At 36.5% G+C, this 27,881-nt stretch overlaps 2 protein-coding genes across 2 annotated transcripts in view; one reads left to right on the top strand and one right to left on the bottom strand.

Annotated features, from left to right (window-relative positions):
- The first annotated feature begins 618 nt into the window (after positions 1–618).
- On the top strand, positions 619–24,346 carry TMA16 (translation machinery associated 16 homolog). Its single transcript, XM_063310114.1, has 7 exons — positions 619–698; positions 3,653–3,765; positions 5,817–5,854; positions 14,659–14,743; positions 16,786–16,934; positions 20,230–20,272; positions 22,380–24,346. Exons 1-7 carry the CDS (start codon positions 696–698, stop codon positions 22,516–22,518), a joined length of 570 nt encoding a protein of 189 aa, XP_063166184.1. The 5' UTR covers positions 619–695; the 3' UTR covers positions 22,519–24,346.
- Positions 23,966–27,881, bottom strand: part of MARCHF1 (membrane associated ring-CH-type finger 1) — a 150,725-nt gene continuing 146,809 nt past the window's right edge. Inside the window, exon 7 of the mRNA XM_063310111.1 lies at positions 23,966–27,143. Coding sequence (XP_063166181.1) covers positions 26,845–27,143 — 299 coding nt within the window. The 3' untranslated portion in view covers positions 23,966–26,844. The remainder of the gene's footprint in view (positions 27,144–27,881) is intronic.

The raw sequence follows: 27,881 nt of genomic DNA, 5'->3' as shown, positions 1-27,881 counted from the left end.
GGAGGTTGTATCCTTAATAAATTAATTAAATTAATTAAAACAAATGCGGTTCGGGTTTCCACTGCATGTGCCATCAGAAGTATATTCTTATTATGTTCTTATTAAATTTTAGAAATTATTCTGCTGTTGAGGTCGTGGGGACGGCTATTACCATATTTATTTATTTCTCAAATTTCGTCGCCGCCCATCTCCCCCAAAAGAGGGACTTTTTAATGCATAAAATGAGGGACTCTTTTATGCATAAAAAGAGGGACTCTTATATGCATAAGATTAGCCCTACGTGCTTATTTCACTGGCTGTATCATTTGACTTTTTTCCTAAAGAGTAATTTTGTTCACTTGTTTAACTGGACCTCCTTGGAACGTATCCGCGTTTTCTACACTTTGCCAGCGGTAGGAGTAAGGATACACGGCTACACACCGACATCCTCAGACCTAGCGGGGTCTGCATAGCTGATTTCAGTATGCCCCGTAAAAACGCTCAATTCTGAATTAGAAAGAGGATTGAATCCAGTTTGTTACTAAGCTCGATTCAGTAGGATGCAGGGTCTGAACGGAGCGGAACTGAGCAGCTGAGTGTTCAGGGATCCAGTCGGGAGGGTTAGACTGTGGGACTCGGTCCTCTTCGCGCGGAGCCAGGGAAGCACATTGATGCCGTTGCCGTAGGGAGACGCGTCTGCTTTTTGCTTCGGGAATATGGTGAGCTGTGTAGTGTGCGTCGGGGTTTCTGTGAAAAACGACGAGAAGCTCCCTATAACTTAGAGCCTTACGTGTATTAGATTGCTTGATATTAGTGGGTGCCTTTTTTAATATTGGGGTGAAAAACATGACCATTTACCCAAGTGGACTCAGCAACAGATACCTCAAAGTTTCGATGGCCTTTTAAGTGTAAAGCAGACCACAAATTTTAAGCTGAAATGTATTGGATTAGTATTTAACAAGCTGAAATGTATTGGTTTAGTTTTTAACATGTTTCAAACACTGTGTGTTTGCGTATTTATGGTTAAAAGATGCAATCTTACACTTGACAAAAATTGGTCTTACTTCGGAGTAAATATATTAGAGATTGCAATGAAAATTGTTACTTCTACTTCGCAAGTTGAAACTTCATATAGTATGCATGTATTTATTTCGTAAGTCAGTGTTAACAGACTTATATGCGTTATCAGTCTCAAAAGACTGCTTGCAGGCTAATAGAAATTTGTCTTTATTAACTCATTAGGATTATTTATTAACACTAAATTAATTGACCTTTCTGTTGAGATTATGGTTTTATATTACAGTTACAGTGCTGCAACAAAGAATTGGGGTTCTGTGTCCTGTATAAACTAGGCAACATAAAACTTACTTTTTTTTAATGGATTGCACCAAGCAGGGAAATCAAAGAGATATATTGGGCACTGAAGCTTCAGCTTTTGAAACCTGGAAATCCTTTTTTAGTAACAGATATTTTCCACAAACTTCCAAGTAGATCTTCGGATATTTTCTACAAACCTCAAATGTTTAAAAGTCTGAACAATTACTATATGTGAAGTTATATTATGCAACTTTTCTTTAACTTAAAAAATCTGTTTGGGTTGCTTAAAGGTTAATAATAATTTTATTTATATAAATGGTTTTAAGCTGTCTGTTAGGGAATTTAACATTTATAGAGTAAAGACCCATCCACTTGAGCATCTGGTGATTACATGGACATACCTATGTAATTTTCTTGTAGTAAAACAGAAGTAATTTGCCACTGCTTTCTTTCAGGATTTTTTTTTTTAAATTAGCCCTCAAATTTCTTGGTGGCTTCCCTTCCAAGTACTAACCAAATTGGTTTCTTCTTAGGTTTTTCTAGATCAGTCAAAGGTGGCTAGATGCTGCTATATACATAGCTTTTGAACCTCTCAGTGGCCTTCAGTACCATTGATGATGATATTCTAGACTGCCTTCAAGGGTTGAGAATTAGAGGTACTATTTTATAGTGGTTCAGGTCTATCCTAAGTGGGCAGTTCCAGGTTTGGGGGAGGGGTAAAAAAAATCAGTGATGCATTTTTTTCCTTGTGGGGTGCCATTCCTTTATCCTCTGATGTTTAATGATTACATGAAACCACTGGGCAAGATCATCATCAGTTTGGGGTATCCTTTCATCAATATGCTGGTGACAATGTGCATATGGTAACATCATCACGTAAATACCGTTGTTAGGCATTATTATGTACTTGTCTCCTGACATCTGACACAAATATGTACCCTCTATCCATAGCACTAGATCACTCATCTGTATTGGAAAAGGCAGTTTTATCTAAATGAGTGCACCTGGTCGATCTGGGTGATTGTAATATGGCATAGCAAGAAAGTATGTATGATTGTTTATTTATATTTTTCACCTTTAAACCAGTCTGAAAGTTCTAAATAAATAGAACAAGCAAGGGGACATTGCACATTTTTGTCTTACTTCTTGGTCTAGGTTGAGCCAATCCCTAATATTCCAGTTATTCTCATACATGAAACATTATATAGAGCTCATACGTAAAACTTCCATCATACAGAGCTCTTATTGAATTCAGCAGCCAGCCTTCAATCCATGTTTGTGCCTATTCAAATAGTTCAAGCCTATTCCCTTAATATTCTCTAAATGTATGGTAATCTTTCTCACATTCATACATTTTTCAATAACCTGTTGAAGAGCAGAATACAATCTGCACACCCCATGTCTGGCATAAAGCTAAAGTTTGTTTGATTAAGCAAACACTAGTAATATGAAACAGGAAAAATATCTCTGTGATTTTTCCTTTGTTACTATGTGTAGTTATGTGTAATGTTATCAGCCTAAATTATATATTGAAAATGTTCTAATTATTTGATTATCCTGTTTTCCTTGTCTTCATTTTTATCACTTCTTCAATGTTCTTCTTGAGTTCCATGATTAGTATGTGATTCACCTTTCATTCTTTTTGTAGTTGTTGACTAAAGCTAAAATGCATCCTGTAGCCACCTCCAGGTTGCCAGTTAGACATACAAAAGCTGTAAGAAACGGATGGTATTTTTATGTGCTTGGAATGAAAGAATAACAAATCAGTTGATTGTCAGTATAGAGTCTGAGAATAGTTTAGGAACAGTACGTATTGCTATAATTGTTTTTAACAGACTTATTTTTATTGTGAAGACCAGTAAAGAAAAATATAAATAAGATCCTTATAACAATCCTCTATAGTTAAGGCTAGTATTTTGAATATATATAGATATTAACTGCTGCTTGAAACTTAAATGACTAATCTTTTTTTTTGTTATAATGTTTCAGCTGAAGGCAGTTGAAATAGTTCTGTTAAAAGCTTCTTAATAAAAATAGTTGTATAATTTCAAATGAAAGATATTATCAATTGTGCTTATACAATAATAATGATTATAAAATTTGTGATAAAATTTCTGTGCTGGTTGGTATGTAAGTGTAGCATATATTTAACAATATTTGCCATTTAAAGGCATTTTTTATATAATCTCAGTTACATATTGTATGATAAGTGTAGCAGAACTGTTAAGTTTTCCACCTTGCATATTTCATCCAGTCTTCTTGCTTGCTTCTTCTTACTATTTCACCTTGGCTATATTAACAATAGAAGTATTTTTAAAATGTCTTACCGTTTCATTCTTTTGACTCATTATTTCAGCCAAAAACTGTCAAGGCAAAAGGAGGGGGGCAGGAGAAGAAAGTCATCCACCCTTACAGCAGAAAAGCTGCTCAGCTTACAAAAGAAGCACACAAACAGGTTAAAAAGGAGAAGTAAGTCTTTACATACTTCTTATACTGAGTGGTATCTGGAAATAATATTCTTGCCTTAGAAACATCAGGGAATACTAATCTTACAACTTCTTTCTGTGTGCATTAAAAATAAGATAAATGCGTGAATACAAATGATAGCAATCCATTACCCTCCAGTTCCCAGGACCTTTCATCTATAGTTTTGTGGTGATATTGACCCATGATTGAACTTTGAAGTTACGATATAGTCCTAAAATTCTTTCATTTTGGTCATATAACACACCCATGGACAAAATCTGCAGCCTGAATGACCCTGAATTTTGAGCTTGCTGATCCTGTTCTGATTATTTAGTTGGTAGAAACTAGACCATTGATTTTCCACTGCCGTTAAAATTTGAAAACCTGTAGTCTGTAGCAAGGTCACTGGTAGAAATGCCTTTCTTCAGCATCCCTGGTCAAGATCAGTGAAAAGGAGGTGAAGCTAATATGTGTGTGAAAAACCTCCATCCTCAGATTTTACAAGTGAAATATAATTCTTTATAATCTTGATGTAATTTCTGTGCAAATATAGTATTAGCAGTACACTACAGTATTACCATGTCTTCACTCTGAAAGCTGTTTTTGGGTGATCTTTTACCAGTGATTATTTGATTTTAAGCAATTTGGGTGTGGTTGTTTTGGAAATAAAAATGTTAGCATTATTGCCATTCTTAACTATTAACATTTATTAGTATTAAAGTACTTATTTAAACTTCTGTTGTTTTATGCTTCCTAGTTTATGATAACATGATAGACTAGTGTTTCTAATCTCTATTTCTCATAGAGACTTTGATGCAATATATTTAAAGGCAGATATGCAACAAACTAGGTAATGCAGAGTGGGCTTCAGATTGGCTCCCTTTTCTTCCAAAGCATCTGCTATGTCACCTGACACCACGTGCTTTCTTTTCATTTAATATAAATAAGCTGAATGGTGTAATGAGAACACACTTTGTTCCTGTTGCAGGAAGATGTGCAGGAGGTTCTCCCCCCACTTGAAAATTCCTAATGAGAACAGGGTGTTAGCAGGTCACTGTATCTTCACACAGCAGACTGGAATGGGTTTTATTTTCCTAGTAAAATAGTCTGTTCAGTATTTATAAAAAGTTTCCTTCATTCATTTACTAGCTTCCTGATCTTGCCAGTTATCTAAAATTCTGTATAGCTCTTAAATTTTGAGGCACAATTAATACAGTCATTCATTTATCAAATATTGTTCAGGGGTTGTATCACAGAAATATGCCAGTGTAATATAGTTAACATTGTACACAACATTTTCCTCAATAAATAAATGAACAAGTATAATGTTTTGTCTTATTTGTTTAATTGGGTTCTCTTTATCTAGTTTTAGCACTTGTGTGGAAAACAATGTTTTAAGTCATATTTATGCAGGAATATTGAACATTTAAAATTGTTGACAAACTTGCAAGCACCACTGTACCTGGAATTCAACAATGTCATCAACAAGTCTCCTATGTTAGTCACTGAATGATATGGTAAAATATGGGCTAGATGATAAAACAGTAATAATAACATGACTGCCCCAAAGAGTTCTCATTAATTACTCCAACTTGGAGAGAAGTATTGATTGAGGTCCTTTTCAGATGTGTTGACATCAGTTTCCATAACTTCAGACCTTCTGCATGGCATTGAGAAAAGCTGATGTTAGAGCAAATATTAAAAAATGAACATGGAAACATCTTTATGTAATATAGCTTGGTTACAGTTTAGGGATAAGAATTCACTTGAGAAATAAGGTATGTAGACCATTTTCCTTGTGCAGATTCCTTGTCTTTCAGAGGGTTGAAAGAGCAAAACAGTTGACTTGCTTTTGTGTTTATGTATAAATGAAATACTTTTTTTTTACTTAACTCTCATATAATTTCTTCAATTTACGTATTTGTTCAATTGGCTATACATATTTTAGACATTACAGTGTGACATTGTAACCACTGAATGTGTCATGAGATTGCAGTAGGATAAAAATTGATTAAATAGAAAAATTGTAGGTGTTTTTTTTTTTCTTTTTGCAGATTGAAAAATGAAAAGGCCCTTCGTCTCAGCATTGTGGGTAAGTGTAATTTATACTTTCAGATTCTGGAAAATTAATCTCTGAGGCATATCTTCAAGTATTTTCTTGGAAGAAGTTCTATTCAGTGCAAATATTTTGTTTTAGCTTTATAACAACTACGTACTCAGTTTAACATTAGAAATTCTATTCTATTATTTCTTGGAATTTTTGGATATTGTTTCTTTTATATACTCCTGATTTTTTATTAGTGCTTTCTATATCAATGGGAATTCATAAGACTTTCTTTAAAAGAGAATGTAATCACTTTTCAATAGTTAACGATACTAGCTTTTCATCTTCAAACGTGAAGCATATATCTTTGAAATTGTATATGTGAGAAACTAAAGAAGTTTTAACAAACATCAATATTTTACATTAAGAAATAAAATTGTCCAATAATATTTTCACCACATACATTTATATCTTTGATTCTTTTTATAAACAACCAGATAAATACTTTCTTCCCGTCATTGCTAGGATACTTAATTAGCAAGTACATTAGCTGGCTTTTTAAAAAAATATTTCAATTAGGGAAATAGCAAAGGGCCATAACTTAGTAAATATAGATATGCTTTGCACATTCAGAACAGTCCAATTTCTTTTGTTGCTAATATGCTACTGTTCTCTCAAAGGGAGCCCAGGGCAGCACACAGAAACAGCAATGCCTACATACATGCTTTATGCCCTTATGGTTTGAATTAGATCTGCCATGGCTTGGATTTTTATTGCATTTTATGCTGACTGATTAATGGTTGTATTTATGATTTTATTGAAATTTTAATTGTTTTTATTGTGAACTGCCCAGGGTCCTCCATGTGGGGGAGATGGGCGGTGATAAAAATTTGATAAATAAATAAAATAAATAAAAATACATACACATGCCATAAAAGGCAATTAAAAACCGGAATAAACAATGTAAGATATTTCTTTAAAAAAAAAACTCATTTAAAAAACACAGTTTCTTTGGTGACAGTCTGATCCAGGCATTTCTTTACCCAGCAAATGCCTGGGTAAACAACCATTACCTAAGCTGTGGCTGAACTAATTAATGTAGGGCAAGTATATTTTTTCCTGTACCAGAATTGGGGAGCTACAATTTAAAAAGCCTTGCTTTTTGTAACCACACTATAGATTGAACTCACACTAGAAGTAAGACAAGGGTCTGCATAGTTAGATAGTACTGGAGAGACGACACTTTATATATTTGAATATTAAGCCATTTAGATCATTATAGACCAGCGATTCTTAAAGTCTAGGCCGAGGACACTTGGGGATCTCCCAAGATCCTCTCGGGTCTGCAAAATCAAAATCGCCACATGTTGAAGATATTTGCAAAATATTAAAACAGTATCAGTCTTCTCATTATTTTTATTTGTTAAAAAATAGTTTTTTTTCTATTAAAATATTTATGTCAATATTTAATGGGTTTAATATTATTTTTGCATGATTCATAAATATTTTACACATGCACCAATTTTTAATACAAATTTTAATATGGTAAATACCGATAAATATAACCCATACAAACAAAAGCTCTTTTGGAATCCTCCATAATTTCTAAAAGTGGGAAGGAGTCCCAAGAGAAAGAAGTTTAAGACTTTTTTAGTTATAGACTAATGTCAAGCCTTTGAAATGGGCCTGATAGCTCACAGACAGCAATTCTAGTGCTTTAATGACCAGTGTAATGTGGTCCAGCTAAGCAGCCCCAGAAGTGTTTTGCGTGAACTGTAGCTTCTGGTCTGTCTTGAGGGTAGACCCGTATAGAGCATATTACAGTGATCAAATCATGACGTTATGAGGTTATAAATCACTGAGGCTGTGCTGTCCCAGTCCTGGTGTGGTTGTAGCTGGGCATAGATCCTCCTCGCTGATGAAGGCATTAGTGCATCCTGTGAGAGCTTGAGTCCAAGAGGCATTGAAAGCTACAGACTTGTGGTTTTGGAAGGCATGCTACTTTATCCAGAATAGGCCAGCTTGCTAAATCCCAGGCTTAAGAACCACCTATCCACAGTACCTTATTTTTAACTTCCTTCTACCTGCACAATATTTTATTTGACACTGGTATCATACAACCCGAAAACATTATAGGGCTACCTTTCTTTTTAACCATTGGAAGATATTTCTTTCCTCAAATGTTTATCTTTTCAAATATATCTTATATGGTTGTGGCAGAATAGTCTAATTTTTGTTTCATTAGTCCAAATTGTCCAAAATGCTTCAGGCTTTTCAAGGATTTCTTTTGCATACTTTAGACAATGGTTTCTGTCATGAGGGTGATGAAAACATTGCCTTGTGATAACTCTCCCATGGAGACCATTGTTGTATAACCAGTGCTGAACTGTGGACAACTACTTTAGTATCAGCTAAACTTTTCAGCAGGATTCTGTTTTGCAGATCTGCCCAGTGTTTGGCAATTCTAGAAACATTTTTTGTGGTCTTTACGTTAATGTTCCACAGTCAGTGAAGAAATTGAAGCTGAAACTGTTGGCAGATGCTGGGAAAGCCTTTAGCCCAGGAGAGGTCAAAAAAGTCACACACCAAGCATTTCTATAAAAAGAATTTATTTACAGAAAGCAAAACAAAAAACAAAACATTTAAAGGACTTAGCTCCCTTTGGAGCAAGCCTTGCTCGGCTACATTGCCGGCAGAGAGAAAAAGAGGAAGTAAGAACAAGTCCGGGCAGGTTTCCTCCCCCCAGGCTATTTTGCATGAAGCACGTGAGAGGAGACAATCTAATACAACCTTTTAACCCGGCCAAAATGATTAGGCACAATAGCAGTCTTAATCGTTCGTAGGAAAACCTCAACACTCCCCTTTTTATACTATAGATTAAGATGCAAACCAATCTTCTCTGACTTTATATGTCTTTCCATTCACATTACTTTACCATTATCTCCCCTTTGGTTTAACAGAAAGCTACCATTCTTCTTCCTGTGTTTTTCCAAACCTAGGTTGTTATAATTCCAAGGCTTTTTAATGTGAAATGGCTTTTCATGCAGGCTTCAAAATCAAGCCTTTGTTTTTCTGTTGATGTGAACAGCAGCAAATCATCAACATAAATGCACAGATACATACAGCCTTGTTTGTCCTTCTTCATATATACACAGGAATCTGCTTTTCCTTTTTCAAAACCAAAATTCTGCAGTTTTTCATCTACTTTTTGGTTCTAGGATCTAGCAGCTTGTTTTAACCCATAGATTGACTTCTGCAGTTCACAGACTAGAGTCTCCCCTTTTTCATAGCCAGGGGGTTGCTGCATGTATAATCTGTGGTCTAAATCACCATAGAGAAATGCAGTTTTAATGTCATAGTGGTTAACTGACATTCCCTTGAGTGCAGCAACTTTTAACAGTAATCTAATTGATTCACCTTTAGTAACTGGTGCAAAAGTCTTGTCAAAGTCTAAATCTTTCCTTTGAGTGAACCCTTTTGCAACCAACCTTGCTTTATATTTTTGGATTTTGCCATCAGCATCCCTTTTCAGTTTGAAAACCCACCTACAACCCAGACAGCGTTCATTGGGAGGTAGATTTACCAGTTTCCATGTTTTATTTTCTTTCAAGGATGCTAATTCCTGTTGCATGGCAGAATGCCAATTTTGTGCAATCTCAGGTGGTAAAGCATTCACTTGTTCTAAAGACTCAGGTTCTGTGAATATGTGAAAAGCCTTTACTGTTTCAGCCTGAAAACATGATGGAGGAACGCCTTTATTACTCCTCTGAGATCTGCGAGGTAATACAGGGCTTAAATTTTGACTCCTATCACTTTCCTGAGAAGCATCTATCTCATCAGACAGATCTTCAGTTTGCTTTTCTGGTTTAATGTCCTCATCAGGCAAAATATCACCATCAGCAAGTCCTTGCTGTTCTCTTGTGGTGGTCAGTTCAACTGGAGAGCTAGAATTTAATCTCCCCCAGTTTTGTTCAGCAAAAGAAGCGCCTTTGCTAATTATTAATTTCTCTCCCATTATGAATCTGTAGCTCCTCTGGCTTTGTTCATAGCCAACAAAGATGGCTTTCTTTGTTGTGGGGCCTCCTTTCCTTCTCTGCTGTTTTGGAATGTGAACCCATGCAGTGCTACCAAACACTCTAAGATGGTTTACCTTTGGTTTCACACCATAAAACAAATGGAATGGAGTGTCCTGAATCACAGAGTTATACAACCTGTTCTGTACATAAGTGGCAGTAGATATTGCCTCTCCCCAGTACTTAAAACATAATCGTGAATCTTTTAACATGCATTCCATCGCATTTTGCAAGGTTCTGCCCTTTCTTTCAGCAACACCATTTTGCTGAGGGGTATACGGGTTAGAAAGAATTTGTTCTATCCCCTTTTCCACTAGGAACCTTCTGAATTTGTGAGAAAGATATTCTCTTCCTCTATCACATTGGAGTGCAGATACAGGCCTAGGGAATTTTCCATTTGCCCATGTCACAAAACTTTTAAATTTCTCAAATGCCTCATCTTTATGTTTTAAGATGTAGATAAATGTGTATCTTGAGAAATCATCAATGATGGTCATTGCATACCTTGCTTGTCCAAGACTTGGAGCAAAAGGACCAATAATGTCAGAGTGTACAATTTCCAAAGGTCTAGTTGTAACTCTGTCACTGTGCTTACTCACAGGAGCTTTTAGGTTTTGCATTCTTTGCAAACTACACAATCTAAGTATTTATCACAAGGTTTTATCTTTAGGTCAGCACACAGCTGTGGCATTTGTGCTATATACTTCAAATTAGCATGACCAAATCTCCTGTGCATCAGGTGTACACATTGGTCATGATATGGTGTGTTGCCAACTGCAGCCTTGCAGCTTGGCTTCCTTGCACAATGTACAAGGAGTCTTTTGACATACCAGTAGCACACAATTCCCCATTTTTACGTATCTCACAACCATTTTTCTTAAATGTTATGATATACCCTGTTGCAGCCAATTGTGCCACAGATAAAAGGTTTGATTGTAAATTTGGCACATACAACACACCTTTTACAGTTTCTCCTAAGCAGGATAAATACAAGTCACCTTGTCCCATAATTTTGGTCACAGACCCATCAGCCAAAGATACACTTTGTCTTTCAGTTTTAGACAGTGACACAAAAGAGCTTTTACAATTACATAAATGACAACTGGCCCCAGAATCTAACACCCATACATCAGAATTACCCTTCTCAGCAACCTGTGCAATCTGGGTTGTCTGAAGAGCCTTCTTCTGTGTTGCCCTTGTGTTTTTCTTCTCTGTCTTTCTACTCTTGGGTCTCATGGCACAGTCTCTTTGCAAATGTCCAGCTGAACCACGAGTGAAGCATCGCTGGCTGGCTAGCGCTGTGGCCTCAGGTTCCTTTCCCTTCTTTTCCCTCATTTTATGGTCTTGCTGCTTTCCAGAAGAGATGGGGGGGGGATCTTTCCTCTCTCTTCTCCCATTCAGCGAGTAAGCGCTGTGTAACATACGATGGGGTGAGGTCTGCTTCAGGCATAGCCTCCAGGGTACAAATCAGCGTGTCCCACGTTTCATTTAGTGAGGACAGGAGGATATATGATTTTGTGAGAGGTGTAAATTCCATTCCTCTCTCCTGCAACTCAACAAACAGCTGCTGAATATAATGCAGGTGCTCAGGAAGGCTTTCTCCTTCTGCAAGGTAGGCTCTGTACAGCTTTTTTGTCAGAGTAACTTTACTCCCTGCTGTTGCTTTTACATATAAGTCTCTCAAAGCGTCCCAAAGTTGCTTTGCAGACTGCATGCCTCGCACGTGGACTAGCTGATTGTCTTCAACTCCCAAGATAATGGTGGCTCTAGCTCGCTCATCCTGTCTCAGCCATTCAGCACTGGGATTTTGGGGGGTTTGCTCACCAATTGGCCGCCAAAGATTCTCTCTGCGAAGATACATCTCCATCTTCAGGGCCCAATTCAAATAGTTGGTCTCTGATAGGCGCTCCAGAGGCATTGCTGAGGGCTGGGAGGTAGCCATGGCTTCTTCCTTCTTTTGCAAGTCACCTCAGCTAGCTTCTAAGTCCTGCAGACCGGCAGTTGCTGGAAAATCTCCAGGTGGCTCCAAAGAAAATCTTCACAGGTCTTTGCTACCTGCCTTTAAATTGTGTATGAGGTGTGGAGTTGATCTCTCTTTTCTCTCTGGGTTTTACTGGGCTTACTGGGCACATAACCTGTTGGCAGATGCTGGGAAAGCCTTTAGCCCAGGAAAGGTCAAAAAAGTCACACACCAAGCATTTCTATAAAAAGAATTTATTTACAGAAAGCAAAACAAAAAACAAAACATTTAAAGGACTTAGCTCCCTTTGGAGCAAGCCTTGCTCGGCTACATTGCCGGCAGAGAGAAAAAGAGGAAGTAAGAACAAGTCCGGGCAGGTTTCCTCCCCCCAGGCTATTTTGCATGAAGCACGTGAGAGGAGACAATCTAATACAACTTTTTAACCCGGCCAAAATGATTAGGCACAATAGCAGTCTTAATCGTTAGTAGGAAAACCTCAACAGAAACAACTGAAATAAAACATACCTCCAAATCAACCATAAAGTGTTTACATAAAAGAAAGGTGATGGTTTTGTAATGGCCTTCACAGTCTCAGGCTTGAATATTATTAAAACTCTGTGAGGCGATCTCAGTGCATTCAAGAATAAATAATCTCTGAACTAGAAGAGTCCTGCAAAGAAGAATGAGGGGAAAAAAACCTCCAAAAGCAAGAATAGAAACATTCTTTACTGACTCTGGCAAATGCTTTGAAGCTGTTGTTTGGGCAAAATCCTGACCAGAAGCATGTCCAAACTTGAATCTGTAAACAAACGTACCTAAATTTTAAGTATGTGTTCAAATTTGCAGAAAGATGCTGTGTTTAACTTTGTACCATGTGGTAGTTGTGTCAACTTTGGTTTGTTTGTTTGTTTGTTTATCATAATTTTTATCACCCGCCCATCTCCCCTACATGGGGGACCCTGGGCGGTTCACAATAAAACCAGTTAAAATTCAATAAATTCATAAATAGTGTCAATAAGCAATAAAAACCAGCATAAAATACAATAAAATCCAGGTGACGGTAGATCTAATTCAACCCATAAGGGGATAAGACCGGTCCTGGCAGGACTAGGGAACCAACCAACACCATGAATGGTTCTTCCTCTCCCCACTCCAAGCATGGTGACAAAACCAGGTTTTCAGCTGTTTTCTAAAGTCCAGAAGAGAGGGGGCTAACTGCACTTCCGGGGGAAGGATGTAAAGGCGGGAGCTGCTGCAGACAATGCCCACCTCCTGGACCCCGCCAGATGGAATTCTCTTGCAGATGGGGTCTGCAGCATGCCTTCTCTGCATGAGCGGGTGGGACGGGTTGATGTAACCGGGATAAGATGGTCCCTGGACTCATGCCATGTAGGGCTTTAAAGATAATAACCAACACCTTGAATTGAACCCGGAAGCAAAATGGCAACGAATGCAGCTTGTGGAGCAAAGGAGTAATATGTGCTGATCTTGAAGCACCTAAAATTGGCTGTGCAGCTGCATTTTGGATCAGCTGTAGCTTCCAGATACTCTTCAAGGGTAGCCCCATGTAGAACACATCACAGTAGTCTATATGGGAAATGACCAGAGCATGAGTGACCGTTCGAAGGGCTTCTCGCTCCAGCTAGGAGTTTACTTAGAGATTCATTGGAAAACATCATTGGACTAGGAAACACCAAAACTTTTATATATAACTATACAATACTATGTGTGTACTGCTTGTTGTCCCATTTCTCTTGGGTTCTTTTTTAATCCTAAACAAGTATATACCAAGTGTTTGTATGTATGTATGTATGTATGTATTTATTTAAGTTTTATCCTGCCTTTATTATTTTTATAAATAACTCAAGGCAGCAAACATACCTAATACTCCTTCCTCCTCCTATTTTCCCCACAACAACAACCCTGTGAGATGAGTTGGGCTAAGAGAAAGTGACTGGCCCAAGGTAACCCAGCTGGCTTTCATGCCTAAAGCAGGACTAGAACTCACAGACTCCTGGTTTCTAGTCTATCACCTTAACCACAGACTATTCCTGAATACTATTGTGTTTTTTCTAGAATGAAATTCAATTCCTTTCTGTCGGCCCATTTTATAAATTGATGATTTAATTGCATAGAAACTATTTATGTGCTCTTTCCTTGTAACTGCTATAAGGATGTGAGATCTAGATTTATTAATCCTTTGTTACTGAAGTATCCTGAAAAAATAAATGAATGATATATGACCTTTTATTTGGCAGTAATAGCAAAGGCCTAATTGAATTTGTTGCTAGTAGATGGTAACCATGAGTATATGAAAATGGAAATTTCCTATGGGATTAGGCTTTATAGTTGTCTTATGGGATTAATAATTTAATATCATTTTACATTTTTATTAGATTTCTAGTAGAAGCATGCAAACATGAGAATAATAACTTCAAAGATGGGAGGAGGAAATTATTAAACCTAATAATGTATTATTGTATTTTTGGTTTTGTTTATATTTTTATAGATATTACAAATATCTTACTGTTCTGATATGTTCATTGCATATGTAGATATGTATAACTCTTTGTATACTCTTTCATATGGGTTTGTAACTACTGTAAACAAACATACATCTCTGGTATGATTTTTTTTAATGGTTTAAGTGGGTTTTCCTTTTTAAAAAAAATGTATTTGTGATTTGTAGCTAAGAAATAGATAGGCTTTTAATGCATTGGGGTCATTAATGAACTGGGATTGTTAATACTCCTGTTATATTTCTTTAACAGAAATACTGAATGCCGGAATGAACTCTGAACATTTTTTTTCTTTTGTAGGTGAAAAATTGCTTTGGTTTCAAAGTCACCTTGACCCTGACAAAATGGAATACACAAAAAAAGAAGCTTCTGAACTAGTAGAAAAGTAAGTTTACAGCACGTGACGAAAGTATTTTCTGTTTAGACCAAGAATGTTGAGTTGATGTTGCTAATTTTACCTGCTTGAGATGTCTTTACAAAATCAGAATAATGTCCTGTTCTGTAGATGGTGCATTAGAGCAGCTGTTCGTATATGCCATATTTAGTATTTATTCTTGCAGTGTAATTTCATATGAGTTAATTATCATAAATATATATATTTTTAATCCATTCAATTGTGTCCAAATCTCAGAGATTGCCTGGACTGATCCCTGCAGTTTTCTTGGTAAGGTTTTTTTGGAAATGGTTTGACACTGCCTCCTTCCTAGGGCTGAGAGAGACTGACTGGCCCAAGGTCATCCAGTTAGCTTTGTACCTAAGGTGGGACTAGAACTCACGGTCTCCCGGTTTCCAGCCTGATGCCTTAATCACTACACCAAACCTAATCAGAAACAGTTAAATTAACTGTTATTTTTATGGAATAACATATAGCTGTTGTGTACTTTTTATAGACAACTGTTGAAGACATACTTACTCTCAAATGTCCTGTTTCTGGATGTTGTAAATAAATGAACTGTAATTTATTTTAAATATAAGCTGAAATTAAAAAGTAACATTATTTTGCAACATACACAAACTAATTGGAGGGAATATATATTTTCTGCTGCTAGCTTTTTAAAAGTCTTTTCCAGCTGAAGAAAGCTTTGCTATTCATATTTTTGTTGTCAGATTGCTGTTAATGGTCTGGATGGTTGATGACATTAGAATAGAAAAGTACCTTGCTTCTTTATTCCTTTCATAATCTTTTTTCTATTGACTATTCTAAAGCCTTTGACTGTGTGGACCATAGCAAGTTGTGGCAAGTTCTTAGTGGTATGGGGATACCAAGTCATCTTGTATGCCTCCTGAAGAATCTGTATAACGACCAAGTAGCAACAGTAAAAACAGACCACGGAACAACGGACTGGTTTAAGATTGGGCAGGGCTGTATACTCTCACCCTACCTATTCAACTTGTATGCAGAACACATCATGCGACAAGCTGGCCTTGAGGAATCCAAGGCTGGGGTCAAAATCGCTGGAAGAAACATTAACAATCTCAGATATGCAGATGATACCACTTTGATGGCTGAAAGCGAAGAGGAACTGAGGAGCCTTATGATGAAGGTGAAAGAAGAAAGTGCAAAAGCTGGTTTGCAGCTAAACCTCAAAAAAACCAAGATTATGGCAACCAGCTTGATTGATAACTGGCAATAGAGGGAGAAAATGTAGAAGCAGTGAAAGACTTTGTATTCCTAGGTGCAAAGATTACTGCAGATGCTGACTGCAGTCAGGAAATCAGAAGACGCTTAATCCTTGGGAGAAGAGCAATGACAAATCTCGATAAAATAGTTAAGAGCAGAGACATCACACTGACAACAAAGGCCCGCATAGTTAAAACAATGGTTTTCCCTGTAGTAACATATGGCTGCGAGAGCTGGACCATAAGGAAGGCTGAGCGAAGGAAGATCGATGCTTTTGAACTGTGGTGTTGGAGGAAAATTCTGAGAGTGCCTTGGACTGCAAGAAGATCCAACCAGTCCATCCTCCAGGAAATCAAGCCAGACTGCTCACTTGAGGGAATGATATTAAAGGCAAAACTGAAATACTTTGGCCACATAATGAGAAGACAGGACACCCTGGAGAAGATGCTGATGCTAGGGAGAGTGGAAGGCAAAAGGAAGAGGGACCGACCAAGGGCAAGATGGATGGATGATATTCTAGAGGTGACAGACTCGTCCCTGGGGGAGCTGGGGGTGTTGACAACCGACAGGAAGCTCTGGCGCAGGCTGGTCCATGAAGTCACGAAGAGTCGGAAGCGACTAAACGAATAAACAACAACAAATCTTTTTTCATATTCTTAGGGGCAATCAGTTTAAATATGAGTATTTTTGTATGTTTTCTTAATTATTAATACTAATATTCAAGAGGATTTACTGTTTCTAAATAATCGGGAAGTATTACTTTTGAAAAAATAATGTTCCTAAAATGATAGTTTACTGTGTTTCAGTTACTTGCAGCGATTTCGTGATGAGTTGGAGCAGATTGAACTGCACAACAGCATTAAAGGAAGACAGTCCAGACAGCACAGTTCCAGGGAAACCATAATCAAGCAGACTATGGAACGTGAAAGACAGCAGTATGAAGGCTATGGCATAGGTATGTTGGTTACTACTGCGCTGTGCTAAAAAATAACCTATTATTAATATGGGGCCAAAAAATAAGAACTCTGCATAAACGAACAGTACCTCATGCTCTCTACGTCTGAAGTATAAAAAAAAGTTAATTGTTTTCTCATATGTTACTGATGCTTTATTCTTGTCCTTTTCTCCAACAACTCTGTATGCTGTTGTGCTTTACGTGAGCTTGACCTTCAGATACCAACTTCTCAAATCACTTATTTCGAAGGAAGCAGTGAGCTGGGCAATCTCTTCTGTATAAGCCCTTCAAATTGTGGTAATTTGATGCATGCAGAAGAGTCTTTGATAAAAACAGAGGGTCAGTGTGCCCATGTTTCTAATAAGCTAATTGATAGCTTGTACAACTAAGTTTGTTTGAAAAATTCATGCCTACAAAGAGCAGTTGAATTTTTTTTCAATATTGAAATGGCAACAACTTAAATTAACAGTGTATATACGTACTGTGTGTCTCTTTCTATATAGCCAGCTCATTTATCTTTTATGCATCTATAATTTAACAAACATTGTATTCAAATTACCCCTGGTCCATTTCACCTTTTTTTTTAACTGTGAAAGATTTAAACAGAAATAGTCATATTCAAAAATTTCAGCAAAATTAAACTTTTAATGTTCAGAAGGATGCAATGTAAAATTCAGCAACAACTTTCAAAATGATTCAAGAAAAAAATATTTGTTTGGGCAGCTCTCTTCTTATTAAAAGGTTACCCCAATCATTCAATCCTTGTTATTACTGCTGCATTTGTTTGTGTATCTCTAAACTTGGTTCCAATTTGAGGAAAGTGGTTTTCTGCTGCTGGGCAGTGTTATTAAAGGTGGCAGTTTAAGATAAGAAGTTAGATTGCTAACTAATAATCTTTAAGATGTGTAGTATTTCTATTTTCTTTTAATGAGAAGAAATGCTCATTCAGTGGTGTGACCTTCCCTTTCTTTCCCAGTATTCACCATTCATTTGTTTCTCTTATCAGCTAATATCTGGCAAAATCATGTGCTTTTCAGAATTTGATGTGAAACATTTAAGTGGTATATTAGACTAAATTATTAAAACTACTTTAATTGATTAAAGTAATATCTCTAATAGGGCAGCATATAAAAAAAAATCAAGATTTTTTTTTCTTTGTTGCAAATAGAGTTGTTTACTCCTGAGAAAGTAATTCATATAATACATGTGCATAGTCTAATACACACACACACAGAGACACAGACACAAGCCTAGGCTCAGGCCCAGGCCCAGGCCCAGGCCCAGACATACAGAGGAGAGAACAAGAGGTGCATAATCACTTGGCATGATAACATTTCTTTCTGTGAACTTAAGTTTGTCTTAAGACTGAAGCCAGTCTGTTTTAGATGCAAATTCCTAGTGCTTCTAATTTTTCTAGAATAGAATAGAAACCTTATTGATGTAGTCATCTGACCATATCAAAAGTATAAAACCAATACAAATATACAAGTAACTACAAAGAAAACAGTAGGACATATTCATAATAACTCATCACACCAATCTGATCTAGATAGTCTGTCCTCTTCGAAATGGCTTTTGATATAAAGAGTGCAGTCTTACTAGTGATATGCAAGTTTGTTCCCTGCAGAAAGTAAGATAGTTTCTCCTGGGTACCCCAGTATATTTTTTAGTCTTTAAATAAAAATCTAAGTAAACAGCCCTTTCTTAAAAATATAGTTGCAGTCAAAAAGGATATGTTCAATGTCTTCCTGGTGCACCACGGATACACAGTCTCTCTTCAGATGGAAGTCCATGAAACTTCTCATATCTTACCATGGAATCTAGTTGTTCAAAATGAGCTCTAGAAAAAGCTCTTCTAAGATCTTGTGGCATGTAAGTTGTTGAATACTTTTCCAACTGGGAAGCCTAATTCTTCTAATTCTCTGTCTAGACCTATGTGCCAGTGCCCCTTCACATTTTTTTAATGGAGACAATAACTGTGTTGTTTAAAATTTATGTCATGGCTTATCTGTTTTCTATTCTTTACTTCTTTAATCTCAGAGTCCAAAAACTGATTTATGGAGCCATGGATAAATTTCTGAATGCAACCAAATTACTCTGCTTTGCCAGGAATTAATGTTTAGCCCAAACCCATGTCTTTTAGTAGCAAGTTGAAGCTTGATAAGGCAGATATGGGCAAACTTAGATTTATGGGATATAATTTAGTTTTCTCATCTAACCACAACATCCATCAACTGAAGTATGGTGTAATGCCTGGAATTAAACATTTCTGAAGCAAGAAATTTGTTTTGAACGCTGGAAGAGAACAAAGCTTAGTCTTTCCGCACAACAACCTGTTCCTTTTTATCTTAAGTTTTCTTCATTTTAACGATTTAGGACAGCAAAATGCTGTTGCTACCATTATTAAAATTAGGAATGATCTTATCTTGTTAATTGTTGACTGTCGCCAGGTTTTCTACCAGTATATCCAGATCTGCCTCTTGCACTTTTAAAAATTTAAATATTTTAACAACTGTTACATAAAAAATAAAAAAAAATAAAAACAGGAGAGAAATATGTGAAAAAACTACAAAAACCAAACCAAAAAAGCAAGCAAGCAAACAGAAAAGGAAGAACTGCCTATATATGTCACATGTTAATCAAATGTTGAATAGATTTCTAAATCAACTTTAGGATAGAAAATTAAAACATAATGATTCTCTAAAATTACAAAATATCATAAGATTATGCCACAGAAAAATGTATTGAGTCATTTTTTGATTAAGAAATAAAATTGCTTTTTCAAAAACAGATAAGTCACACTTCTCTTGAATCCAATTCAATATCAAGAATCTTACTACTTTTCCAAATCCTCAAAATAATTATCTTAGCATCTGAGACCTGATACAAACATAATTCATCAAATATAGTCAAATTCCAAAGTTTTGGAACATAATTTAACATAACATTAACATCTTTAACACCAAAAACAATCTCCATGAATCTACATACATTAAAATATTATTCCAAAAGATGTCAGTGATTCAGAGGACCAAATCATATGAGTCAATGATCTCTCAGATTTTTACATTGCCAACAGAAAATTTAATGTTAATTCTTTTGAATGTATTCTTCGAGGTATCCATTAAACTTGAAATAAGATCTTTTGATGAATCAGTTTTAATTGCTAAATTAAACTAACTGGGTCCACCTCTTTTAACTACAGTAACAGAATCAGACAATTGGGAGTTCCTAATCTTTTAAAATGCCTTACTGTTAATAAATTGGTTGATCTAGATTCAATTTCTTCCCACAGAAATTCCTGACATTATAAACTGTAAACATCTTCAATATTTCAGGTGAGTTATTTTCTAACCACCCCCAAAATGGGATGGGGCAGGGGGAAATCCTGCATTACTCCAGTCTAATTTCTACTTATTTTTAAAAGAGGATGATGTCCTAACAGTCAGGAATCACGCCGAGACGAGTAATAGGTCTCTAGTGTTTATTAGTGCTACATAAGACAGAAAATCCTAACAAATTGAAGCAGCGTGGGAAAAACCCAGACAGATAAACCCCAAAAGTTAAGGCGGGTCTGATCTGTGTCTCTTTGAATGGCTGCTTAATTCCTCAGTACTATGCATGTGTTTTCCCCCCTGGATAGAGGCCCCCTCCTGCTCACCATCAGTACTCATGACAGATGGTGTGCTTTAGTCCCAAGTAATCCAGTTTGAACAGTCTATTTTCAAACAATGGCATGCATCAGCTTCAAGTAATCAAACGTTATTGAGTGAGAAATTCTGAACATCATACTTCCCTTGTATTAAAATTCCTCCTTTTATAAAGAATATTACTTCATAAAATATGGGAATTTATAATTTGAATGTGAAAATTAACGTTATTTAATTGATGAACCGAAATTGAGAAGTAACACTGCCACAAAAACGTTCTAAGTGCAAATTGGGGATTTATATCTTTATATCTCTTTGTCTTTTTTTCCTATTTTAATTATTATTAGTATTAGAATTTTATAAAAATTAAAATTATATTGTTGTTGTTTTAGTTGTTTGTCAAAATGCATGGGAAAATCCTATTTGGATAGAAATCCATCTAGGGTAAATGTTAGGCTTCCTTGAAGTCAGTGGGACAAACCAACATCACAGATAGATTCAGAGAGGCTGTTTATGGATAGTGAGCTTCTTTTGTTCCTGTTCTGCCTCATTTTAGTTCCTAAGCAAAATACATGAGAAATCCTGTGTGGATAGAAATCCACCTAGGGTGAGGGTTAGGCTTCCTTGAAATCAGTGAAAAAAACCCCAACATCATAGTGAGATTCGGAGAAGCTATTAATGGATAGTGTGCTTCTTACATTTCCGTTCTGCCTCATTTCAGCTCCATGGCAAAATACATCAGAAATTCTATTGGGATAAAATCCACTAGGGTTAGAGTTAGGCTTCCTTGAAATCAGTGTAAAAAACCAACTTCACAGATTTGGAGATGCTTGTTATGAATAGAGGGCTGCTTACATTTCCATTCAGCTTATTACATGCAGTGGGGAGGAATTAAGTTACATCAGTGGTTCTTGCCTAGCCCTTAGTGCTTAAACCCATAGAGTTTTCTAAGCTAGGGAAATCCCAATTATCAGAAGGAATCAGAAGCTGATGAGCTTTGAGAAAAACAACAAAACCAAACAATCCAGGAAAAAATTGATTAACTGCAAAACAGAGATGGAAGGTTGTTATTAGCAAAATTGCTTCTGATAGTGCAGTCAAATTTTCCTTTGAGATACTTTCCTCAGGCTACAATAGGTAGAATGAGTTTATAAAGTAGGTACGGCCGTTTTATATATAACATGGAGCCAGAATATTACGGGTTTTTTTTAATCTGGTGTGGTGGAATCTTTAATTTTTAGGTATTGTAAGCCTATTTAGAGCCTTGTGTGGTGCAGTGTGGTAGGTGGCAGTACTGCAACCGAAAACTCTCCCCACGACCCGAGTTCAATCCCAGTGGAAGCTGGATTCTCGGGTAGCTGCTCAGGTCGACTCAGCCTTCCATCCTTCCGAGGTCGGTAAAATGAGCACCCAGCTTGCTGGGGAAGGTGATGACTGAGGAAGGCAATGGCAAACCACCCCGCTCTATAGTCTGCCAAGAAAACGTCACGAAAGCGGCGTCCCTCCAAAGGGTCAGACATGGTGCTTGCACAGGGGACTTTTCACCTTTCACACAAGCCTATTTTAGGGTATATATACTAGTTTTCCTGTATTTTTGCATCATAGGAATTTTGGTAAGGTCTTTTGAAAACACCTTTTCTAATTAGTTGAGTTTATTCTGGGGTAGATATACAAAACATCATCCTAATGAAAGTATTTTTTTGTCTATTTAAAATAGGAGAAATGCTTGATTGCCAACATAAAAACTACACCTTCCATCAGCTAATGTTTGTAATTTTTCTCCCATTTCTGCCAGAGACTGGGATGGTGACCTGAAGAAGCTACCAAATATTAAAATGAGAAAGTTATCCAGTAAAGATGTCTTTAGCAGTAGAATGGAGAAGACAAGTGTTGACACTCGAAATGAATTGTCTGCAGCACAGGATGCAGACTAAGGAGGAATTGCCGGGTTATCTGAAACAGATTGGCAAGCCAGTGTTTTAACTGCCTGTGGCAGCAAAAAGCAAGAAACCTTCCTTTCAATCAAACATGAGATTATCTGCTATTCTGACTGCTGTGTCTTTCAGTTTGTCTAGAGATTATGATATAGCAATGTTTTTTGAAAAAAAAAACTGTGCAATGTATGTAAAGTTCATAAAAATGCTTGATATTACATTGATAGAGCCAAATTCTGATTAGTCTAAATTCATATAATGCAGCTAAGTAACAAGCAGCTTTAGAGTGCAGGAAGAAAAAGTCAACTACCTTCCACCTTACCTACTATATTTCCCCAGTTGCTGTTCTGGTACTGGTCTGATTGTCATTAAAATTGCTGGAGCAAACATTTTTAAGAATAAACTTAAACACACCTTTCCATACTGCAAAGGTGACACCATTTTTAACAGTGCATTTTGGCATTATTCATTCTTGAAACTGCTGGTTGGGAATATAGGTCATAACATCAATTGAGTGGTTGGGGTTCAGACATGTGGCCTAATTTGGGGGCAGGTAATATTAAGAGGGCAAAAAAGCTTAAGGTTTTTTTTTTTTCCTTGAACCCCGTCAAAGACTAAGAAGGCATGATGGGTGGGAATCTTGTCACATTCTCTCAACACATTATGACCTTACAAAAAGTTACCTTGCTAACAATACATAGATACACAGAGTTGTGAACCCCAATATCTAATTTATTTCCAACATTCCATTAGATTAGAAAGAATAAAAGACAGGCTATAAAATATGTTTGGATAAAATAACATGGGCTATAATACAGTACTGAACAAAGCATACTGACCAGTATATTTAAACTGTCTTATGTCTTGGATTTGGCCTTTGTGTTCTTTAGTTGTACAATATTCTGTGTGATAATTTGTAATATCTTGATAACTGAAAATATTACTAGTTTTTAGATAAGCAAATACAGCTTGACTTCACAAGTTTGGCTTCAGTGAACCTACTAATGGGCTTTCATGCTTTGATATTGATCTCTTTTTAAAACAAAGTTCCTTGTTAAGTCCAAACTGGGTCGTCATTAATATTGAGTTATAAATCAGATCTTGAAGCATGAATTCTGGTTAGTAAACTGACATTAAACTACATGCCGGAAGAATGGAGGGAAGAGCGTGCAAACCTTTTTCTTTTTCTTGTAGCCTCTTGAGTTAAACTTGCTCAGGAAAAGGACTGGACTACATTTGGTTTTAATGAGGCCTTTTCTCCATTAATCAAATGTCATCTGCAGCACTGAGGCTGAACTTTCATTTCAAACACAATATAAAATTCAGTGCAAATTCTCAGCGCATGGGATAAGGCAATGATATCCTCCTCAAGTTTTCAACTTAACACTGGAAATATAAATACATGATTAGTTTCTATTTATTTAAAAAAGAAATAATTAATAGCTACTTCAGAGTCATCTGTTTATTACAAATACAAATTTGTTCCACAACAGTTAGTTTTTTTCTCAACCCAAGAACCTTTTTAATACACAAATCACCCACAAAAGCTCTTGCCAAAGAGAACTGGGTAAAACAAGTAACAAACTTGCAGGTCCAATCATTATACATAATAAAATATTTGCATCATAGATTGCAGTGCAGTTTTCAGAAATTGACAGATAATTTTCAGATGACTGGGGATCTGTGCAACAATGCAATATTGACCTGTGCTCTTGACTGCTTTCCACCTGTAGCAATTATACCAGTAGGCTGTTTAGATATGCTTATATGGCCAGCAGGATAATCTGGAGTAGAATGTCCCCTAACAGCCACTTAGAGAATTGGGGGGGGGGGGGGAAATACGTTGGCATTTAAAAGTTGGCTTTTTTTCTTAAAGGACAGTATCTTCCACATATTCTTCTGGTTTTTGTAATGTTTTTCTTTATCTAGTACTCAGAAAAGACAGATGGCATATTGCAATCTGTGTGGGACAAATAGCATTTTTTTTTAATACAACTGAGAAAACTGTTCCTTCATACAGTACCTGTTTCTCTGAGCTTCAAGTTTCAGAAATAGCATGAATAATTCCCTTTTCAGTTCTATGGAATGAAGCCAAAATCAGTGTTCGTTTTGAAACTGTGGCTGGCAGTTATTTCATAAGCTTTTTCTGAATCTTGGGGTGGGGATAATGTAGACCCTTTCTCCCCAATCCATCATGCTATATAATCATGCCAAAATTTCTATGAATCCAGTATTTTACTGGCACTGAGATATATGAATAACCAGTCATTTACCTTTTGCCACATGCATGATAATCCTTTTACACAATTTTGCTCTTCATGGGTTCCATTGTATGGTCTCTGTAAAATGTATAATTGGGCAACTGACTGTCTGAATTGACAGAAACATTAGTGGAATGATAAATTCACATTGTAATATTCTGAAAGTGCATTTTGTTGCATGTAAGTTCAGTTTTCAGCTCTTAATGCCTTAGTGATCATCTATGCAAAGCATAGTAATATTGTAAATATTTATAGTTGGAGAAGAAACACAACTTACCACTCCAAACTATAATTAAATTATATCCTGATCTATGTCGCTTAGAAAAAAAAATGCAGACCATTCAGTTTGAATTTGATTTCAGATTGTGACCTGACTTCTTTACCATCTGTCCTGTTATCTGTATTAAATTATGCGATGGTCTAAACACCACAAAACACTATAATAGCATCCCCCCCCTTTATCTGAAAGACTTAGTTTACAGGTCAGTTATCCAATTTTCATTTCCGAAAGCTTCCCAGCATTTAAATTCTTGTCATATCTATAATATTGTATAATACTAACTTTAGGGTTAATATGTTTTCAGCCAAGCTAGAATTCTGATATTATAACAGAAGTTCCTACTTAGTGACATCAGTGAGAAAATGCCCATTTACCTTAATGAAGTTACCTGCTTTTGCAGTTTCTCGATGGACCAAACACATAACGTCAGCTCAGACTTTCAGAAAAAAGGTTTTCTTTAAAATCTGCAGCATGAATTATAATCCTTTTAGAAATAACCAGTTGCAATTTTTCATCATAAGCTCTTATTATTGTTTTTTTCTATAACTCACATTACTTGGGCACAACTCACAGTACAATCAACAAGCATAATAGTGGTATAAATAAGATACTTATTTTTCTGTAAATATCTTACTTTTTTAAGCCTCCGAGGTAAATACTTCTGAAATGGGATGCCAAATTCTTTGAGATCCCTGCAGGCTGTACTTTTATACTGATACGAATTTAAGCATCTTATTTAACCATACCTCATATTTTATATTAATGTATTAAAATAAGAATAGTATCAAATGAACTATTGAATCCTTAATCATTAAATTCTCTCTTGTATAGAAGATACTGCATATACATTGTCAATTAAGTTAACAGTGAAGAAATATTGTCGTCATGTGAATGCTGTCCACACTGACTGTTTCAAGGCTATCCTTATTTAAGACAAAAGAAAACATTGGGTTGTAGACTTTTTTTCTTTTTTGCATATTTCACACTAATAAATATATACTGAAAATTGTAAAGACTTTTGCAAACAAAAGTACTCTGGTCTCTTAATACTTTGATTTCATAACTTATCTTTAGCAGAATAATCTTACAGGTGGCAGGGAAATTCTGTCAATTTTAATATTCTACCGTATAAGAATAATTACAAGCCAAGTTGCTGGTCCAGATGAATGTAGCAATTTGCCAGGGAAGTTGCAGTTAATTATTACCGTGTCTATTGTTGACCAAGAAAAATATTTCTAATGTTCTAGTTTACAAATACTCAAAATCCATTATTATTTCATAACAGTGTGGTTGTTTTTACATAAATGTTATAGGGTAACCACCTTAGCATTAAATATCACATTATCAAACATAATTTGTGCTTCGATGCATACCTTTATAAGAATCTTAAAAATTTGCTTTGATTCTCCCCACCCCCATGTTTACAATAATTAGCAAAAAGACCATAGTAGCAAATACACATAAAGGTTTTCTCCTTGTAAACAGAACACCGGTAGAAGTTCTGTAAGTGCAGTTCTTTTAAGCCATCAATAGTGGTGTTGGCATATCTATTTGCCTGTTAGAAGTTTTTGCTTCTGTATCTTCTTCCACTTTTAACTGTACTTAGTAAGAAAGGTGAAAAAACATTTCTCAGTTACATTTCAGAGGTAATGTGCAGCTTCTTATTATCAATTTTCCTTGCTATTTTCTTGTTGGTTCTTTTTTCAAATATACTCTGTGGATTTGATTTTTTTCTTGTAGCTAACACAAGCGTTTTACTTTGTTCCCAAAGGAATGCTACTTCCATCAAACTGGCATGACATCAGAAACAGTTTCTTCTGTCTGCTGAGAGTTTGTATCTGTCTGTGATATTGGAACCACAACAGTGTCTTTAATTTCAGTGTTCTGAATGGTGGAAGAATTTTTCTCTTCTAGTTTTTTGGCAGTATCTGGACAGTTCTGAACAAATATCACTCGGTTATATGCCTTCAGCCTTCGCCATAACTGAATGTAGACTTTACATTGCACATACATGAAGACAAGACCTCCAGTGAACCCAATGGCCACCACAACCAATTTTGTCCAAAATGGCCATTCTAGGACTCCTTTCCATTAAAGAAAGAGAGAGAAAGATTAATGTTAAATTGATCAGGAATATTTCTGTTGCTTTCTTCAGTACTAACTACACTATCAACTATCTCTACTTGCTGGGTGGGTTAGAAACAGGCTTGCTACTGCCACCATACAAAGACAAAAGTCCTGTCTTAAATGTAGCCCATGCTTAACAACCCTAATTGGGATGGGAATTTCCATGGCTAAGTGAAGTGGTTGTTAGGTGAAACATCTGCCCTTTTGGCCATCTGCACGCTGTTGCTGTTGCCGATCCCTGCCACCCCTGCATCCCCCAACTGACCTTCACCATCTTCTTCCTCCCACTGCTGACGAGGTGTGCCCAGGCAAGGCAGCTACTGGCCCTTCGCAAGTCTTTTGCAAGGCTCCACAAGGCCTCTGTGAGGCTATGCTACGCCTCCCCAAGCCCTCGCTAAGGGCCAGCAGCTGCCTTGGCCGGGCGCACCTCATCAGCATTGGGAGGAAGAAGATAGCAAAGGTCCACCGGGAGCAGTGGGAGGACAGCAGTGGTAGGTGGCAGCAGCAGAGTACAGGGTGGCCAAAAGGGCAGAGATGGGGATGAGATGGACTGGTGGGAAGAATTGAAGTGTACCCTGCAGTCACAAATATGGTTGGGCTGCCAAGCACCCAAATTTTAACCATGTGACCATGGGGGCACTGCAATGGCTGTAACTTCAAGGACCTTTTGTAACTACCATTCATTGAGCACTCTT

This window comes from Candoia aspera, chromosome 8, assembly GCF_035149785.1.
Source record: "Candoia aspera isolate rCanAsp1 chromosome 8, rCanAsp1.hap2, whole genome shotgun sequence".
Classification (NCBI taxonomy): Eukaryota; Metazoa; Chordata; class Lepidosauria; order Squamata; family Boidae; genus Candoia; species Candoia aspera.
The sequence above is the reverse complement of the archived record's forward strand: the minus strand, read 5'-3'. Positions and strand labels throughout refer to the sequence as shown.

Bases quoted from the DNA above. Each gene is read 5' to 3' on its own strand.
- TMA16 (XM_063310114.1), top strand. The intron at 5,855-14,658 runs GTAAGTGTAATT...TTTCTTTTGTAG, and splicing joins CCTTCGTCTCAGCATTGTGG to GTGAAAAATTGCTTTGGTTT. The intron at 14,744-16,785 runs GTAAGTTTACAG...ACTGTGTTTCAG, and splicing joins GCTTCTGAACTAGTAGAAAA to TTACTTGCAGCGATTTCGTG.